The sequence below is a fragment of the Lagopus muta genome, chromosome 21, assembly GCF_023343835.1.
Source record: "Lagopus muta isolate bLagMut1 chromosome 21, bLagMut1 primary, whole genome shotgun sequence".
NCBI lineage: Eukaryota > Metazoa > Chordata > Aves > Galliformes > Phasianidae > Lagopus > Lagopus muta.
This window is the reverse complement of record NC_064453.1, coordinates 1,834,716-1,853,168: the sequence shown is the minus strand read 5'-3', so window position 1 is coordinate 1,853,168 and position 18,453 is coordinate 1,834,716. Positions and strand designations below refer to the sequence as shown.

The window sequence follows — 18,453 nt, the reverse complement described above, 5'->3', positions numbered from 1 at the left end:
ACAAACCAAGAGTATACTTATTTTTGTTAGTCTCAAATTGTTACTGATCTAAACAGCTATAAGCTACAGCTAAAATATGTACTTGTTAAAGGTACCTTAATTAAACAAAGCTATAGAATTTATAAAATAAAACCTAGATCTTACTGTGTACCAGAACAGAAATGAATTATGTTTTAGTTTGGACTCCTTTCCAGAGAATGTGAAGGAATAACGTGCTGCCCAAGAAATTGGAAATAAGTAGTTGAAGAGTTAAGTGAATGTGCAAGCATTCAGAAAGGAGACTGCAGCACGTTTATACAAAAGGGCAGTGTGGTGCTATATTCCACATAATGACCTCGAGTCTAAATTTCAGCAGCTACATAGCTCAGACTTGGACAAAAATGATCCTTCCCTGCCAGAGCTGAAAGAAAGGGTACCCACAGGAATGTGCAGTATGCATCTGCAGTTTCTTTTGTAGACTATTCCATCTGTAGACTGTGGGGAGAGCCAAGACTGGCCTACTGAGCTTGGAAGATTTTCTTCCTTTTTCTTTTTTTCTTTTTTCTTTTTTTTTTAAATTTTTTTATTTTTGGCAAGCTTCTGTGAAGTGTTCCCAGGCAGAATTTGGCTTCCAATGAAATGCAGAATTAAAGTATGCTGAAATGGTAACTGAAGTTGTCATCTGTCCCAGCCTTCACACATCAGTTTCACTACTTCGTGCTAAATAATTCCAGTGCTGATATATCAGAAAGAAAATAAACTGCATGGGTTGGGAACAGAAGAAAAGAATTTCAGGTTTATATACAGGACAAGAGATGCTTTCCAGCAGGGTGTCTGATAAACAGCTGTGTAGAAATATGAGAGAATCTACAGGTTTAACAACCATAGTCCATCAGAAAGAAGGGCCCTGATTTACAAGGCTTCTTACTGTTTATCATAGGTTACCTCATTGTTATTTCTTATGTCTGTAAACCTATTTGTCCTCTGTCCATTTCTCCTGCTTTTAGTACAGGATTTGCGCTCTTGTAATTCTTGGTAGAAGCAGAAGCAGAGTTTCAACAGTCTTTGAAGCAAGTCTTACACAAAATCACTCACTGGTTTGCAGTCTGTGTTGTCAAACACAATCACAAACTCTGCCCGTACGTCCCCAGGGATGGATGGCATAAATATAATCTGAAGTTTGACTGAGCTGAAGGGTCCAATTTCACCTTCAGTAACCTAAACAGGAAGTAACACATTTTTAATCAGAACCTCTCTTAGTGTGGTTGGCTACAAAAATGTATGGAAGTGAAGCTGTATGTGCTCATAGTGTACAAGCACACCACTATGCCTAGTTTTTCACTAGACCGAATGAACTATGACAGGGAAAAATGGATCAGTGGTCTTTACAAGGTTTGTTTTGGGGGAAAAAGCTTGGGATGGTGTGGTTTCACAGGCAGACATGGTCAGAATCTTATTGAGAGAGTTCCTTTTTACTGCAAGACTTTTCTGACAGGTAGATTATGTATTTTACCAAAGAGTTTCCATCATATTGGTAAATAATTCATATTGGTGTAACAAATACACGAAGAAGCTGCTTTGTGCTACCATTCAAAGATCTGCACCATGAATTCAATGCTCTTTCACAGACAGGCAGAAGCCATAAATACTAAGAACTACTCTCTGAACTCTTATCTCTGCATTATTTAATGTGGCACATTCTTCCTGCCCCGCCTTTCGTGTTGTCACAAGATGTTGCATAAAAAAAGAAATGACAGGAGAATAATCAATCTGACAAAAAGAAAAGTGAAGTTGTGAGAAATGCAAGTCTCCTCCAGCTCACAGACCCTTTATGGACTGAAGAGGCAAATATGTTATTTCATTTTAAGGACATAAACTAAATGCTTTTAAACTAAAAGAGAGGAGATTTAGATTAGATGCTGGAGAAATTTTTCACTGAAAGAGTGGTGAGGTGCTGGAACAGGCTGCCCACAGAACTTGTGATGCCCCATCCCTGGAGATTTTGAGGCCAGGTTGGATGGGCCCTGGGCAGCCTGACTTCAGGCTGATGTAGTGGTTGGCAACCCTGCCCACAGCAGTGCAGGTGGAACTAGATGATCTTTGAGATGCTTTCCAGCCCAAGACATTCTATGGTTCTTTGATTAACTGTAAAAACAGTGGATTCCACTAGGGTTGAAACTGATTATGTACTTCAACATTTGCCAGCAGAGTGAAAGCAATTCACTTGATGTAGGCGGCTTAGACTACTGAAAATCTTGTATTATTTCAGGGCATTCATTACCTTTCCCAGCATAATTTCAATTGGTGTTTCTTCAGGTGAGCGTTCCGTTAAATGATGTGCATTGTTTGTGTCTTTATCTGAACTGAGATTGAATGCATCTTGAGCAAGTTGTTCTGAAAGAAAAAAACAACGCTAACAGACCCACAAAATGCTGGATGTGTGCATCAAAAAGAGCAGCAAGCAAAAAAAAGCCTGAAAATGGCTGAGGGTGAAAGAGACCTCTGGAGATGATGTGACCTAAATCCCCCTGCTCATCGCACAGTGCTGTGAGCATGCAGGTTTTCAATAGCTCCAGAGGAGGTAACTCCATGACCTCTCTGGTCTGTAAACAGATTTAGAGATAAGTAATTCTGTGGAGGCAGGTACAGTGATTCCATTGATCACTTTCACTCCAGAGATTCCAGGGGAAAAAAAAAGAACCCACCACCTTGTCCAGGACGTTTGGTTTCCTGCCATGGAAACGATCAATATACACAAGAATATTCAACACGTATTTTGAAGAAGTGTTTCTTCTATGGTATTGGATCTCTTAAAGTACACAGTAAACATTAGGAATGAGAAGGAAGCCTTGTGAGGTTCATCTTTCTGTTTTCTTGTTACTAGAATTAAAGACTATAAAAATAAACCTGTCATGTGGATTTCTCTTCTGAGGGGTGGGAATTTGGTTGCTGAGACAAAAATGATAACATTTTTGCAGTCTCTGTAAGCTAGTTGGTTTCTATATTCTTCTGAAGCTGAATTGTTGATCACGAATGAGGATCAAGATTCTCTGTTGATTTTGATATAATGGTGCCAGTACATTATTTTTAGTCTTTTTTTTTTTTGAGCTCTGGAGGACTTGGAGTTGAGGCAGCATACAAAGAGATGCAGCATTACCACTAGCATGATGAACTACTTAATTTGGTTAAGTCTGGGAAACTTGCACTTGCAGTTTCTCAGAATCAGCTCACCTGTAGAACTTGTCTCAGTCCTCTGCTGCTCCACCTGGGCTACACAGCAGGTTGGTTCTTCACTACCATCAGGACAAATTTGTTCTTTCTTTTCAAGCACAGATGTTACAGAATTATTGTTATCTTTCCTCTCAGGAGCAGAGTCACTGCATGGTTGAGTAACCTAATAAAAATATTTGGGAAAAAGTAATTTCTACTGATCTGATCACTTTGATCACTGAGCTTGTATCCAGCTCCAACTTCATCAAGGAGCTGCAAATGAGATGTGTTTTCTTGTAACTGTTTCACGTTATAAATGGGATTGATTAATTTAGGGTGATGCTGTTGAACCTACTGTTCTGGTAGTAGAAGATCCTGCTGTTGCTCCACATCTACTGCTGTCACCTGCTGATGTCTGAACCTTGAATCTTGTTCCCAAAGCTCCAGTGTTTGTCAGGCTGACAGTTTGTGAAATTGTCTCTCCCACCACATGAGTGCCAAAGTCAACAAGCACTTTATCTAGTGCCAGCTGTGAGAAGAGAAACCAATAATTACTACCGTCCTAGATAGTCAGTGATGTCCATCAAATGAGCGTGCACTTTTTCAAGAATAGGACTTTTAAGTTCTCAATTCAAAGACAGTGTCCAATAATTGCCAGCTGTGGGCGCTCTCCTGCCTACCTCTTGGTAAATATTTGCAATAACGTTTATGCTGTCTTGCATTTTCTGCTGTTACTCTGACTTTAAACAGTCACTTACAATGCACGTCTTGGCTGTACATTTCAGTGGAACTGAGAAGGATCCTGTTTGGGCCATAAACATGACTTCTCCTTCCAGATTTTCATTTACCTAAAAAACAAACACAATCCCCCCAGCCACGTCATTGGCAAAGATTCAGCCTATTTGACAAAGTTGCCACTGAGGTGCACTTACCACAGGCTTAAAGGTTACCCCCACTTCACAGGACATTCCAGCAGACATTTTACCAGGCGGGTCAAACCTGCGTAGAGAAGCAGCATAAAACTCCCAGTTAAAGACACGTGTGAATGTATGAAACCCCCTGTTCTGATTCTGGTAGGAACAGCAAAGAATATTTATATATTTTTCCATTTAGATTAATTTATTCATCTGGAAAGTCAGAATGAGGGACAGATTAAGGAAAAGCCACAGAACCCCAGTGTAAAACAACAAAGTAAAACAACAAAGATTGATTTGTTGAGGCTTTATTCAGAAAGTCTTGCAATACTTTTAAGAGGAAAGAATTCGTGTTCACTTTACAAACAAGGCAACTGGTGGAGCTGTGGCTCAATAACATGGTTAAAATGGAGTGGACCGATCACCTGTTCTAACACCTGGGAAGCAGTCTGCCATTATCAGTTTTAACCATGGATCTGTAACATCCCACTATCCAAATAGAAACGAAGAGGAAAAAAGAAGGTTGCTGCAAGTGATTAGAGAACATGCTGCTTGCTGCAAGCTGTATCAAAATCATCTTGAATAGAAACTGCCAGTCACTTCAATGCCTCATTTCATGGTGTCTGTGATGCAAACAAAATGCCCATCAGAAGACAAGAAGTCTCACAGCTGCACTCCAAATGAAATTACTGAGGCACAACTAGAGCCCTATTCTGCCTGACAAAAACAGGCTAGACAAAATACACAACTGAATGTTATTAGACAGGGGGGTACCTAGGAAGCTGGGCCCCACTGTAACACAGAACATGTGCATTAATCACAGTTTTATCAAAACAGAATTAAAAATCAACAAAGTTGAAACATCTTTAAACTGAAATGGAGAAGGAAATACTTTTCAGAAAACATGAGCTCAGAATGTGAGTACGCAAATGAGCTTCAGTACACTGAGCTTCAGAACAGGTCACTGGCAGTTCCTCCTAAGAAGGGCCTGAAGGAATAGCTCCTATTTCCAGTAATACCTCGAAGAAGTACTGACACTGTGTGTACACTGCTTTTCACATAGTAAGGACTGGGCCCTTGCTGTCACCACTACATAAACCAGTGATGTGCAGCTCAAAGTCTTCAAGTTTCTTTTCTGCTCTAAGACACTTCCTTTCCTCATTATAAAAGAATGCAATACAATAGTTCAGATGTATCTAATGAAAATTGTTTAATTTTACTACAGAATTGAGTTATGCCTCCTGTTCTGATACAAATGTAAAGCAAGAAACTCATCTACAGATAATTTTACATACTGAATGCTGATGAAGTCCTTCAGCCATTCACTGATTCCCACTGGTTTGCAGTAGTTAATGCTGTAGGATGCATTTATCAAAACTATCTTCTTTTTGTAGATTTTACCAACATCGAAATCCTTGAAATACCAAACATATCAGGAGGTGTCAATTACAGGAAGCAACATTTACACAAGTAATGACAGAACAAGCAGTTTTGGCACAGCAGTGTACTTTCTGACAGTGTGCTTGTTAATTACAATGCAGGGATAAACTGATAAGCTCACTTTCTTCCTAATGTAAGTATAATATTATAGTCATTTGCAGGCTGGAATCTTTACTGAAAATTTTCCTCCTCTCCTGCTACTTGGGGGCAGAGAGTGAGTGAGGGGTTCTGTGGCCCTTAGCTGTCTGTTAGTGTTAACCCACAGCAGCCAACAAGGATCTTTTCGGTGCCACAGCATTTTGATCAAGACATCAGTATACGAGTCCAGCAGAAACATCCATCATCTTTACAGATCTGTGTGCAACGACCACTAACCTTGAAATGAACACAACTTGGTTTAGTATAGAAAGTTCGTCCTTGATGTTCATGGTCAGGCACTGCTCCCTTATGAAAAATTCTAGTTTGGAATTCCTCCTTCTTTTCCTGTAAAATCTCTATTTTTGTTGTCCTTGTAGCCAGATGCTTTGTATCCATTTCTTCTTTGGATATCTAACAGGGAACATCGATAAAAAAACACGGTGGCAGTAAGTCACTGTGATCACAGGATCTCCAGAGCAAAGTAGAAATGCCAAAATAGAATAGAATCTCAGTCTCTGGCCAGCCTTCATTATTCTCCAGGTTAAACTCAGCCTCCCAGCTTCTATGTGAACAAATCAGTTTGTTCTCTAGCCTACAACCATCCAGCATTAGAAGGTTCTGTATTAATGGCAGTGAAGGGGTTATATTCCACTTCTTGAGCAACCATTTAGAGAAAATCAGCTAACTTCACTAACATTTGTTATGGTCCAGTGCTTCTTTCATACAGCACATGATATTTACTGACACACTGCTTTCTGACTGATTCTCAAGTCTGCTTTTAAAGGCCTACATCTGAAAAAAGTAGAGTATGGGAGCATGCTTTGGAATAGCGTGCACGATCTTAGCCACACAATGCCTAGGCATTATTTACTTCTTTACAGAGAACAGAATATTTGATAAAAATTATGCTTTATTTTGTCTAGTTTGGGACAAAATAAAGCAATCCACAGAAAGCAATCTGTGTTTCCAACACAACAAAAAGTCATGTTCAGCTTTCTCAGGGTTTTGTGTTTTTTTAACTCAAACAAACAAGTGAACACGATGTGATGTGTCTTCACATATCTCCAAACTAAAATTGAAGTTTTGTTTTCTCCTGAAAACACTGATGACAGAGTCAAACAACAATTACCCTCTGATATTCTCACATCTGAATCTCTGTATCTATGCAGTAATGACACGTTAACTGCAGAATAGATAATTGGTGATTTTAAGCTGCATTCACAGAACAGCACCTGCCAGTGTCATTTCTTCAGATGCGTACAACTACTAGAGAGGGAACCGAAACTTTTCTAATCCATTTAGACACTTCCATGAATAATTCCAGAACATTATAGACTTCAACGTAACAATAGGACAAATACACACATCCACATCTTTTTTTTTTTTTTTTCCTATTTTTAAGAGGAATCATCACAGATTTTACCTTATGCAAATCACATTCCTGATTCAATAGTCCTGGGAGCTCTGGTTCTGCTGGGATCTTGTCCCTCTCCTCCTCATCCTCATCACTTTCACAGAGCACATCGTGGGGAACTTCTTCAGAACACTTTCCTACAGAAGCAGTTCTCTCACCAGATGGGGAACAAACTGATGGAGAGCACCACGACTTCTGTGAGAGAAAATAAATTTGGAAATTTGAAATTACTAGAGGGCAGTTACATGAACAGTTAACAGTTTCCAAGGATATCTTTTAATACAGAGTGACTGGTCTATAAAGCTGCAAGGCTGAAGATGGCAGCTTAAGCCAATCCCTTCTTCAAATGACAACCCAGACAATATTGCAGTAATGAGCATCTATAGGATGATAACTGTATTCCATAGGAGGGTGGGCTTGTGAATGGTGACTGTGTACATTTTTGGGTTTTGTACATTTTTTTGTCATATCTACTGCATGATGACCAAGGACTTTCTTGCTTTGTTATGTTATGACTATTTCCACAAACCTTCTCTCCCTTTCTTTAAATACCTAAGGATTGCAGGCAGACACGGGCTTCCTCAAGGGATTCAGTTCATCCCACCTCTCCTTTCCAGGCAAGTACTGCCTGTAATATTGTGCAGATCAATTAAAACAAAACAGATACATGAAAGAAACCCAAACAAATCTGTTGTCATGAAAACACTGTGGTCTCCATTCTGATATGCTGAAAACATTTCTCTTGTGCTGACAGTCTGATCCGAATCCTTAGTTGGGGGTGAAGGTAATTTTACTGCTCTTGGGGTCAGTTGTGATTCACGTGTCTTACAATGTACATTACAATGTACACTTCTTACAAATACCCTTAAAAATACAAATGGAAACAAAAAAACATCCGTACCAAGCAGCAACTGTCATGAATGGAAGTACCAACCATCAAAAATAGAGAGACTAATGGTCGTCAAGAGATCTGACGGGCTGATGGAGGTGCGACTCTCCACTAGCTGCACTATCTGGTGTTTGGCTGCAGCCCGTGCTATTCAGAGCTACAGCCAAAATTCACTTTCCTACAGTTTCAGTAGAAAATAAACCTAGAGATGTTTCTATTTGTTTACCTGTGGTGCCCCAGCTGGATGTTTGCAGGTCTTCTCAATGTAGCGCCATGTTTTCTTTCTCCACAGTAAAGGATCTGTACATTTACCACCACTCTTAATTGCCTTAGTGCTGGACTGCTGATTTTTCTGCTTGAAAATGGAAGCTTTTTCTTGCAGAATTTTAGATACAATCTCAATTTTTCTTGATTTTTGTTGTTCTCTAAAAGCTCTGTAAGAAGATGTTATAAGAAACCTTAAACCAAGTTAATAACATTACAGTTCATTTTTTGAGCCTTTAAGCTCAACATCAAGTCTCCAAATTGGGAGCAGCAGTAACTGGATGTTGCGTTGAGGGACATGGTTTAGTAGGAGCTATTGGGAATAGGTGAACGGTTGGACTGGGTGATCTTTTAGGTCTTTTCCAACCTTAGTGATTCTATGATTCTATGATTCTATGATTCTAATTTGTGTCAAGACACAATGGGATTCAGAGGGCAAGTATATTTAGACTAAACATATTCCATTTGAGTGTTTTAGAAGTTGATGACAGTTGGCTATCTGAAATCAAGTAGGTTGTAATAAAGCAAAAAAGGATTAAAGGTAAGGCCACACGTAATGAACATGAAAGGTAAAATTCAGAGCTATAGTTCTGTGATGCATGGGGCAGATCATTCAGTCTCAGTTTTAATACTGGCAGTTTAATATACAATTTTCTGCAACAGACATTGCCCATGCTAATGATCCTTTCTGATACAGAAATCTTTATTTTCACCTTTTCAAACAATTCACATCACTCCTGATTCTAAATAGGAGAGAAGATATTATCACCTTTCTTATTTAAATACAGGCTATTGCCCACTGAAGCACTTCAGTGGCTTAGTGTAGCCTCATGATACGCCACCACAGCAAATGAATGGCACTGTATTTATATTTTGGGAAAACCAAGGCACAGGGCAGTTACAAAATGTAGGAATGGTACACTGACTCCCAGTGCTACCTGCTCCAGGTATAAAGCCATCCTTTGCTCCTATTACTAGTTCTTGACTTTTTCATTCTACTCATAGGCAATGTACAAATGAAGTTAGAGGCTTTAATGACTAAAGAGTTAATTTTTTGCAGGCAATTCAGAAAGATTTATTCAGGCTAAAACGTGCTCTGAGAAAACAGAGAGTATCCCTTCACATAAGGGGAGAAAGGTAGAGCCCTGGGGGGGTAATTCAGCAGTTCCTCAGGCGCCTGGTGGAGCGGTACTGAAATTAGAAAAGAACTGCTGCGAAAGTGCAGTCGTGTCACAGCCAACATTAAGACTAACAAACTGCCTCCCTTGTGCCTGCAAAGGGAAACAGTGAGAGGGGAGAAGGCAAGCAAGGAGAAAGAAAGAGGCAAAAAGAGTAAATTTCTAAAAGTTAGATATTTCCTGCAGATCTCCACCAACTGGTTATTCTATTAACAGGATTTTTAGAATGCTGTCAGTGATAGTTGTATTATGCAGCTATCAAGGGTGAAGCATTATTTATCAAAACTGATTGAATCTTTGCTTATCAACTCTTTTAATATTTGCTATAGGTTAGAAGAGCCAGCATGCAGAAATGCATACCTCAACCGCCTTCTGTTTAACACCTTGACTCAGATTCATCTTCATGCGTGGTTAGAAACAATAATTAACTCTGCACCAGAGTAGAGATACAGGCACACCTCTATCCATATCAAAGCAGCAGGGAGGAGACTGCACTGTTGCTGCTGTAACTGCACTGCAGTTTTCTATATGCACAGAGAGTGTTGAGGAAATGCAGGAGTGCTGCTACTTTGAGCATCAGGTTTAGATTTACTGAATTGCCCTCCTGGGGTGGTTTATCCTCCTTGCAGAAATCAGAACACAGGCTCCAAACTTTGGTTCTCTGAATAATACATAAGCTAGAATTTCAAGTCACTTAAAACTGGCTGTATGAATTTCACACTTCCAGAGTATAAGAATGAGGTCACTCTCTTGAGACAGCACCATATATGTTATGCTTTTGGAATCCAATGAAGAGATCCAAAACACTCCTGCATGAACACCAGTGAGCAATGAGAGCACAATATAAAAACAATACTTACTCTTTCTCCTTTTCATGCTGCAGAAGACGTTTATGGAGTAAAATTTCCTTGGCAACATTGCCTCCTTCTGCCAGGATAGCCTCCCTCATTGTCATCTCCTGTTTCTTTGCCTCAGAGACCATTGCTTGGTTCCAAGCCTGGAGAGCCTGGAGTTTTTCCTATGGAGCCAAACAAACCACAGCTTCGTATTTGATTCACGCATTAAAGAAAATGGAAGAGGGACTCTGGTCTCCTTATGTAATTTGTGGTAGCTTTACCTGAAATACAGCTCACTGTCTTTAATATACACAACAGTCAAGCAAGTTGTCAGTAGTTTGTGTGTGCTGGAGATGCCAGAAGCTCTGACAGGTCAGCACTAATTCTTTCCCCTTCTAGTTTTTCTCCGAAATATTCTTCAGTGAAGCAATGTTTACAGAATATTTACATCTCTCATCAGATCAGTATTAAATTAAAATCATTCCCTCATACTCTACAGAACACAAACGGATGAGGGAAGTAGCTTACCTCAGAAATTCTTACTTTACATTATTTAGACACTTAAGTAACTGCTTTTTTCTATGTGTTTTCTCCATATGAAGTATTTCTCATTTTGACATCTAAATAACTGGAAATACTTCAGCCATATTTTTGGAGGATTGCTTGTAGTGTGCACTGCTTTCAAGAAAGCTACCATGCCATAGCAGCTAGAATGTGCACAAAAAGCTCCTTAAGGAGAAGTGTCAAAAATCTGTCCATACAAATCTAATACCATTATGTCCTGTAGTTAGATTCTCCTCCATTTAAAAAGAGATTTGCTCTACGGAATGGCAGCATCACACACCCATTCTGCAGTGAAAACTGGAATTACTTTCAATAAAAGCTAGCAGTAGCAATCTAACAAGTCAATTTCTTCATTCCCCAGCTCAGCCACAGCAGCAGTACCCTATTGGAAGTTATGCTGTTTTTCAGGGAGAGCACAGCTTGTATCCTTCTCTCCATATGCTCCTGAGTTTTCGCTTCTTCCTTTGCATTCTTCTCATGAATTCTGTAAGCACAGTGAAATCTTTCAGCTTATATCCTGGAAAGCTTTTAGTATTAGAATGTTTAACCAGACAAACAGTAATTGTGTAAAGTCACCTAACATCTCCTGCATGTCTCTGCTCACAATAATACTGGGTGGGTGAGGAAAGCCTTCTACATACAGTACCTCTGATTACATGTGTGCCCACAGCTTCCAACCAGTTTGCTCAACAACTTTCTTTTATATGTTTTGAACTCAGAAATGCATTTCACATTATATGTCTAGTTGCTAAAATAAAGTAAGAATTCAGATGTTGATCATGAAATTGATATCTAGACAATGACATATTGAACTTGACACAAGCAAACCACACTGAAAACAAACCCCAGAAATTCAAAAGCCTTGAAATATGTTTGAGCATGAATCAAGTCTGTGAGTATCCCAGTTAATATAGTGGTGAACTGAAAAAAAAAATCCAGTAAGATACTGAGCAAAAGAGATCAACTGATTTGGTTCAGTTTGTTAATTTTAATTACTGTGAAGTTTGTACATGTTATCTAAGGAAAAACATAAAACACCATAAAAACAGTACAATTATTTCAATCACTTTTTCAATTAAGTCCTAACATACAAGTAAAAGTAACAAATGCTCAGTTCCTTGAGTAACAAAATAATTTAATATCACAGTAATTGTATGAACATGGAGTTAGGAAGGCAATACTCATTTCACCACCCACCATAAGAGAACAGGAGCACACAGAAATGCCCTCTTGAGTCACTGTCACCAGACAGCAAGAAGGCTGTTTTACTGCATCTCAGAGGTAATGCAGAAAGGCCAGTTTCCAACCTGGAATTCAGCTGTGCTATCTGACACATATAGGGAAGAGCTGTAAATGACTATCAGTGCCTACACGTGGTCAGAGCTCCGTGCAGCCCATCAAAGAATGGTCCCTTCAGCTGCAAGGAATCTGAAGGCAGGAGGTGGATTTTCTTTTTTCATGTGCTTTTGTGCCAAGATTTGAGAGCTTCAGAGCATTGGCATTGTAGCAGATTTCCAAGTGCAATACCAGGACATCATCTAGCAGAAAAATGATTACTTTTCAAAGAGTACAGGATAGAGCACTGCATACTGAGAATGTACAGTGCTGGGAAATAAAACAGGAGCTAATGATTACCTTGCCATGCTTTTTCTCAGGAAGTAGACTGCTTTTTTGTGGTTCCTTTTGGCATCTTCAAGCATTTTTTTACACCTTTTTTCATATCCTTTCTGGGCTTTCTCTTCTTTTCTGTGAAAGACAGGCAAGCCAACAGCACTAAGGAAATGATTATCTGTGGTTTAAGGAAATGATATCAAATGGTGGGGAGGGAGTGTATCTGTATGTCTTGAAATGGGGACAGTATTTTCTCCCCCCTGTACAGTCTCTTGTCTTCACAAAAGCTACAAACTGATAAGCTGGGATCCTTTTTCTCTCCAAGTTTCAAAGAGAAGATCTTAAGAATGTCCTGGCACCCAGCAGCAATGCAGACAGGTGCACTTAGTCTGACCTGATACATTTAAATTCCTTAGACAAAAAGCATTCACAGTTTTTGTCTTTAGCAAGTTAATCATGTCAGAAATCCTTATCTGAACAGTGACAAGACTGGGGGAAATTCTTACTTTAATTCTATTTCCTCACACAAATATTTCAGAGCCAAAATCCAGCTCGGAAATACAATGCCATGATTACTTCCATTAGCTAATCTTCTCAACACATAAAATAATGAATTGGCTACAAGTGACAGAGGGAAAGGAAACAGAGCCCCACTTACTTTTTTAAAGACAGCTGATTTTCTTCTGCTTTCAGTGCTGCTATTTTTTCCTTCCGAATCCGCACTTCTGCTTGGTCCTGGTATTGCATCTCTAGCTCCTCCTCATCTTTTTGAAGTTGTTTGTGGAGGATTTCATATTTTCCCTGCTGGGTTTCTATCTGCCACATCTCAAGCCTTTAAAACAAAGTGTGAGCTGCTTTCACAACTGAGGCATAAATTAGAAGTATTTATGCTTATTCATTGCTATTGCAGACAGGTCTGCTCTAGTCCATCCTATTTTCCAATTAAACTGGGACTTAAATTTCATTTATTGGTGCGAAATTAACTCAGGATCTGAGCCACAGCAACCAATTTCCCAAGCAATTAATTGTTTAGGCTAAAAGTTGCTCTCAAGATCCTTTGCTTTGCAGTAAACCATTGCAGTCCTCAAATTATGTAGTTCAATATTTACTAACAGTTTCCACAGAGATTAACTTTGGGATCCATTAAACAGCACAGGAAGAAAATAATAAAGACTGACTCCCATCACACAGTTTTCTCATTCCATCACTTACATGTTTTCTTTCAGTGTCAAAGCAATTTTCAGCTCCAAATTCTTCTCACCCTCCAGCTCAGTGCACAGTCGCCTATGCATTGCCTGTAGGCGGAACACGGCTGGGCTGGTACATAAAAAAGAGACAATTAGAAAGAAATTGGAACTAATTAATGTTAAAAAAAATCAGAAACTCTTTCCAAACAAAGTCAGCAACAATAAATAATAGCTTGGGGGGTGAGAGTTATGTATTAGAATGACATCAATTTATACAGAGTCTCTTATTCAGCTCCCTAAGTGTCCATTTGTTGGTCAGCAGTGCAGCTTTCTATGAACTGCTACAAATTTGTCAATACTTGCACAGGAGCATTTGCTGTAAAAGCACTGGCAGGTGGCTCCAAGTGATTATTTCTTACACTGATAAAAGAAGCATTAGTAAGTATAAGCAAACCCAGAGAACCTGGATTGATTTCACCTTTAGAACGGCACTACAATACCCCGTGCACTTTGGCTACAGCAGCAGTGTAACAACGCAGCTCTTTATTTTCCTCGGGCTTCTCTACCCAGGAAAATGACTGCACAGCACACTGCAGAATCAATAGACAAGAGATGGAATTTATTCAACATAAATTCCATCTTTGGAAGTGAAAATTGGAAATGGATCTTCTACCTGAAGTTATTACTTGGATTTCACAATTTTTCTAAGGCTTCAGTACTGCTTGTGGCAGACAGTATTTTCATTATTGCTATAAAGTGATGCACTTGAGCTTTGTAAGCCAGGAACTTATCAAGTCTTCACTATTAATTTGCTAAATATAATAGACTGGGAAAATTGCTATTTTCCACATTTCTAGACCTCACAATTTGACTTGTCATAAGTATAAAAACCTCACACAATGCCTTTCTGTCTTTGTTGGTTTTTCTTAATAAGAGTCTCTCTCAGATCCTGAACAGGAAGTACTAATACCTGCCACTGAAGTCTGATTAGCATTAAACTCATTTTTGTTTAATCACTTATTCTACTTTGGCAATTAACCCACCTGGGTTATTCTGTCATTTGCTGATGCACCAAGATTCTTCTTATTGAAGAATAACACAGGTCATAAAATGCAGCTGCAAAGTTTGTTCACAATGCATTGGCTCCTGGTACACAAGCCACCCACTTCTTTCTATTTAAACCAAATGTGAGGAGTACAGTAAATTGCCTCCCACTTCCTCACAAGTGTTTCAGAACAGCTCCTGCATGCAGAGCTGCTCCTGAAAGGCATTGGTGCATTTCACAACATAAAACAATTAATAAAAAAAAAGCATACATATAAATCCTGATTGTAATTGTCAGGAAAAAAGCATCACCTCTAAAGCTGATACGGCACACCGGCATTGGTTGATCATAATGAACGGAATTTACTGAGGGAGTGATAAACATAACTGACAGCAGTGAGCTAGGCTGACTAATAACTTGTTGTTGCTGGATGCTCCTTTAGAAACATGCCTCTTTCTTATCCATTCCTAAGTTCCCACCTCCTTCTGCACTCTGATTTAACTCACAGAACCCCAGGCCTGAAAGCATAGAGGTCAGGGGTGTCCATGCTAACACACCATTATTTATGTTAAGGGGAAAAGCTGTTGCTGAAAATCCCAAACCACGTGAAAAGCAACTGCAGCGTTAGCATTCACCAAGACAGAAATGAAAGCTTTGCTCTGAGCACACAGAATAGCACTCCTGTCAGAACAGCCTTCCAAGCTGTGGCTGTTCTCAGCATAAGATGTAACTCCATTGGGTTTCATTGACCTTTGAACATCTTCAATGCGTGTGCTGAAAAATTCTGCTCACTGTCAACAACGCGGCAAGGTGAAAAAAGTAAACGCAGTAATTACACCCAGATAAACACAGTGGATGCCTGTATCTTTGGCACCCAGAAATATTCTCTACCTACACATTGCCAGCCTCCTTCTCCTCCTCTGTCTCAATGTCTACGTTCTCCAGCTGCTTTTCTAGTGTTGTGATCCGCAGCTGGCAGGCACTCAGCTCATCTCTGAAACAAATAAACACATCATTTACATTTTAAGTTCCCTCAACCATGAAACTTTTCCTTCTGAAGAAGATTGTTGGGATTCCTCAAACACCCCACTGCTTTTTCTCTAAGACTTTACAATGAGGTTCTTGAGAAGCCCATGTTTATTTTGAGTATTTTCTCTAAAAATCCAGAAAAGTAACCATAGTTCAGTCTGACTTCAGCTACATTATCAAAGAAAAAGAAAACAGCATTTTTAACATTATTGCTCTAAGGATCCATCTTCTGCTAGAGAAAGTCCTTTTATCTGATGTATGGGAACTGCTGAACTGATTGATCAGCTGGGGACCTGGGAGCACAGGTGCAGGCAATTCACCTGTGCTGCTGGAAGGGGTGGAGCCTGGCTGCATCTCTCCTCAACCCATTTAAGAGCTGACTAGCAGTGAGGAAGGGTTTCTTTTGGGAGATCCCTCCTTTGGAACTTTACAGTGAGCCCAGGACGAGGGTAAGTGCTCTGTCTATTCCCTTTTTGGTGTAGTAGTCTGCTTAGCAATCTTGTTTATTTTGTAATTATAGCATCTGTGTGTTCATTGATTATTCACCTTAGCACAGCAAACTGCTCATAGCAGGTGCATGTTTTGAAGTTTGCAGCTGACTTCACTGACTGCAATGTAACATTTCCATCGTAGTTAAGAAAATATTTATAATGATTTTCCATTTAATTTTTCTGATTGTTGAACCAGCAGAACTGTGCCAATATAACTGAGAGGAATTAGTGTCTAATTATTCAGACCAGCACTCTATTCTTTAGCGTTGTTATTAGTGTTTTAGCTTTCCATTTTTATCTGTAATCCTTTACAAGGGACTTGGAATGTATAGGATTCATCAGATCAAGCAGGTGTTGGCATCACATAACTCTCATGACAAAACTATATATGCTATAAACATGTAACAGGTACAGCACCCAGTATTTGATGGTGCATTTATGGTGATGGCCTTTGTTTCCTTCAACACTGACCTGGTTTTCTGAACCACGAGTTCCTTTTCTTTGGTGATGTAGCTGAGCTCTTTTAGGTTCCTGGGTAAAGCAAATAAGCAAATTCTATCTGCAGACTTCAGAGCCTGACTGCTTGTAATGTTGTCCAGGCAATGTTCCAAACTGTCCCTTTGAATTGAAATAAATGATGAGCATGAAAACACAACAAGAAGTTGAAAAGCTCTGCAAAGTTTGCACAATCATTTATGCATTTGTGAGTGCATTTTGGTTTAACTCGTTCCAGCAAAATGCTGTGAATGTCAGCAGTGTAAGTCAGGAAAAAGCAATGATAATTCGTACAGAAATCTTAAGTACATGCATTTAAGCCAAGATTTTTAGTCTTAAGTATCTAATACTGAGTGTTCGTACTCACATTTATTGCTGCAATATCTTTACCAAATACCTTTGGTTTTAAATGTCTGAGCCTCTTGATCACACCCATGGTTTTCAGGTTTTACTTTTCCTGAGCATTACTTTAAAACTGAAGGGAACATTCTAAACTAGTTTAAAACATTGTGTAGAACTGTTCATCTCGAGTGAGCTCTCTTACTTTTGTGTCTATTTAAACATACAGAGAGAAGAAATCAGAAGATGGGTGGTGGTGTTATTTGGTGATTTTTTTTTGTTGGCTTTTTTAATCACTTTGGTGTATTTTGAGTTTCTCTGCTGATAATGGTAACACTGTCAACATTTACTGGCAGCAGGCATATGTGCTATGCAACTTCCCACATACATATGTTAATAAACAGTGCTCCAGCTTTTCATCATGCCTTGCAACCCTGTGTCAGGACACTGCAGGGCACAGATCAGCAGTCAGTCAAACAGGCCAAACTGTGCTTTCTCATTTGTGAAGAGAGAAGCAGCTACTTAAAGCCCCATTCAAACCACTGAATTATTTTCCATGCATGACCTTTGCTACATGCAAATTTATTTCTCCAGGAATAAATTCACTCTACCACCTACTTGTAAAACCAAAGTAGTACCAGGCTATCATCACACCAGTTCTGTGCTAATCGACTGTATGCAGTGGTACAAAACTATTCAGAAACTTACAATCCAACACTGCTATTATTCCCTTCTTCCAGTAATTCCTGTTGCTCTGTAAGTACAGAGGGATTTGAATGTAACACAGCACACTATCACAGAGCATTGGCTGGCTTTGCTTGGTGTAGCACCAGCCAGGCTAATAAATGGTCTTTTGAGGTCTGATAAGTGAATGTGGTGCAACTACGTGTTGTATGTATGCATATTGCCTAGGGCTCACCTGACAAAAAACATGTAACTGAGTTAACCAAACCTCCTCTTGAAAAGGTAAATCACCACTACAAAGGAAGTCATTACTGGAGCTGCTAACAAAGCCATGAATTATTTACCTGCTATGTTCAGACTTGTCTCCAGCTTCTTCAGAAGTGACCTCGTTCCCCATCTTGCCACCATCAGACAAATCTTCCTCAAGCTTGTATTCTAATAGAAATTAAAACTCCAGTTTACTGGAGAGACTTTGAGCTTCAAAATGCAGAGCACTAACTTACCTGCTGCCAAGTCAAAGTATGTGGAGGATCAGAGACTACATTTTATAGCATTACTGCAGTGTTTATTAAAAATCAGCCACACAAGGCTGCTGCTGTGCACCTGGAAACCAAAGCAGGAGAATGCCAACAGCCTGCAGTGTGTTCACATTACACTAACACCCTTCTCTACACCTCATTACTCCAGCCTGCAGTGAGGATGGAATCCTATAAGTATTCATTAAGCATTATTCAATATGAATTATG

General features: G+C 39.4%; 1 protein-coding gene across 1 annotated transcript in view; it reads right to left on the bottom strand.

Annotated features, from left to right (window-relative positions):
* CFAP74 (cilia and flagella associated protein 74) overlaps positions 1-18,453 on the bottom strand; it is a 39,873-nt gene that overhangs the window by 17,461 nt on the left and 3,959 nt on the right. The window contains 18 exon segments of the mRNA XM_048967551.1: positions 1,075-1,197; positions 2,261-2,373; positions 3,211-3,373; positions 3,545-3,718; positions 3,948-4,037; positions 4,122-4,188; positions 5,399-5,517; positions 5,919-6,092; positions 7,105-7,290; positions 8,211-8,418; positions 10,287-10,444; positions 11,208-11,310; positions 12,462-12,572; positions 13,096-13,269; positions 13,650-13,754; positions 15,565-15,663; positions 16,661-16,807; positions 18,052-18,142. Of these exon segments, the coding sequence (XP_048823508.1) occupies positions 1,075-1,197; positions 2,261-2,373; positions 3,211-3,373; positions 3,545-3,718; positions 3,948-4,037; positions 4,122-4,188; positions 5,399-5,517; positions 5,919-6,092; positions 7,105-7,290; positions 8,211-8,418; positions 10,287-10,444; positions 11,208-11,310; positions 12,462-12,572; positions 13,096-13,269; positions 13,650-13,754; positions 15,565-15,663; positions 16,661-16,807; positions 18,052-18,142 (2,405 nt within the window).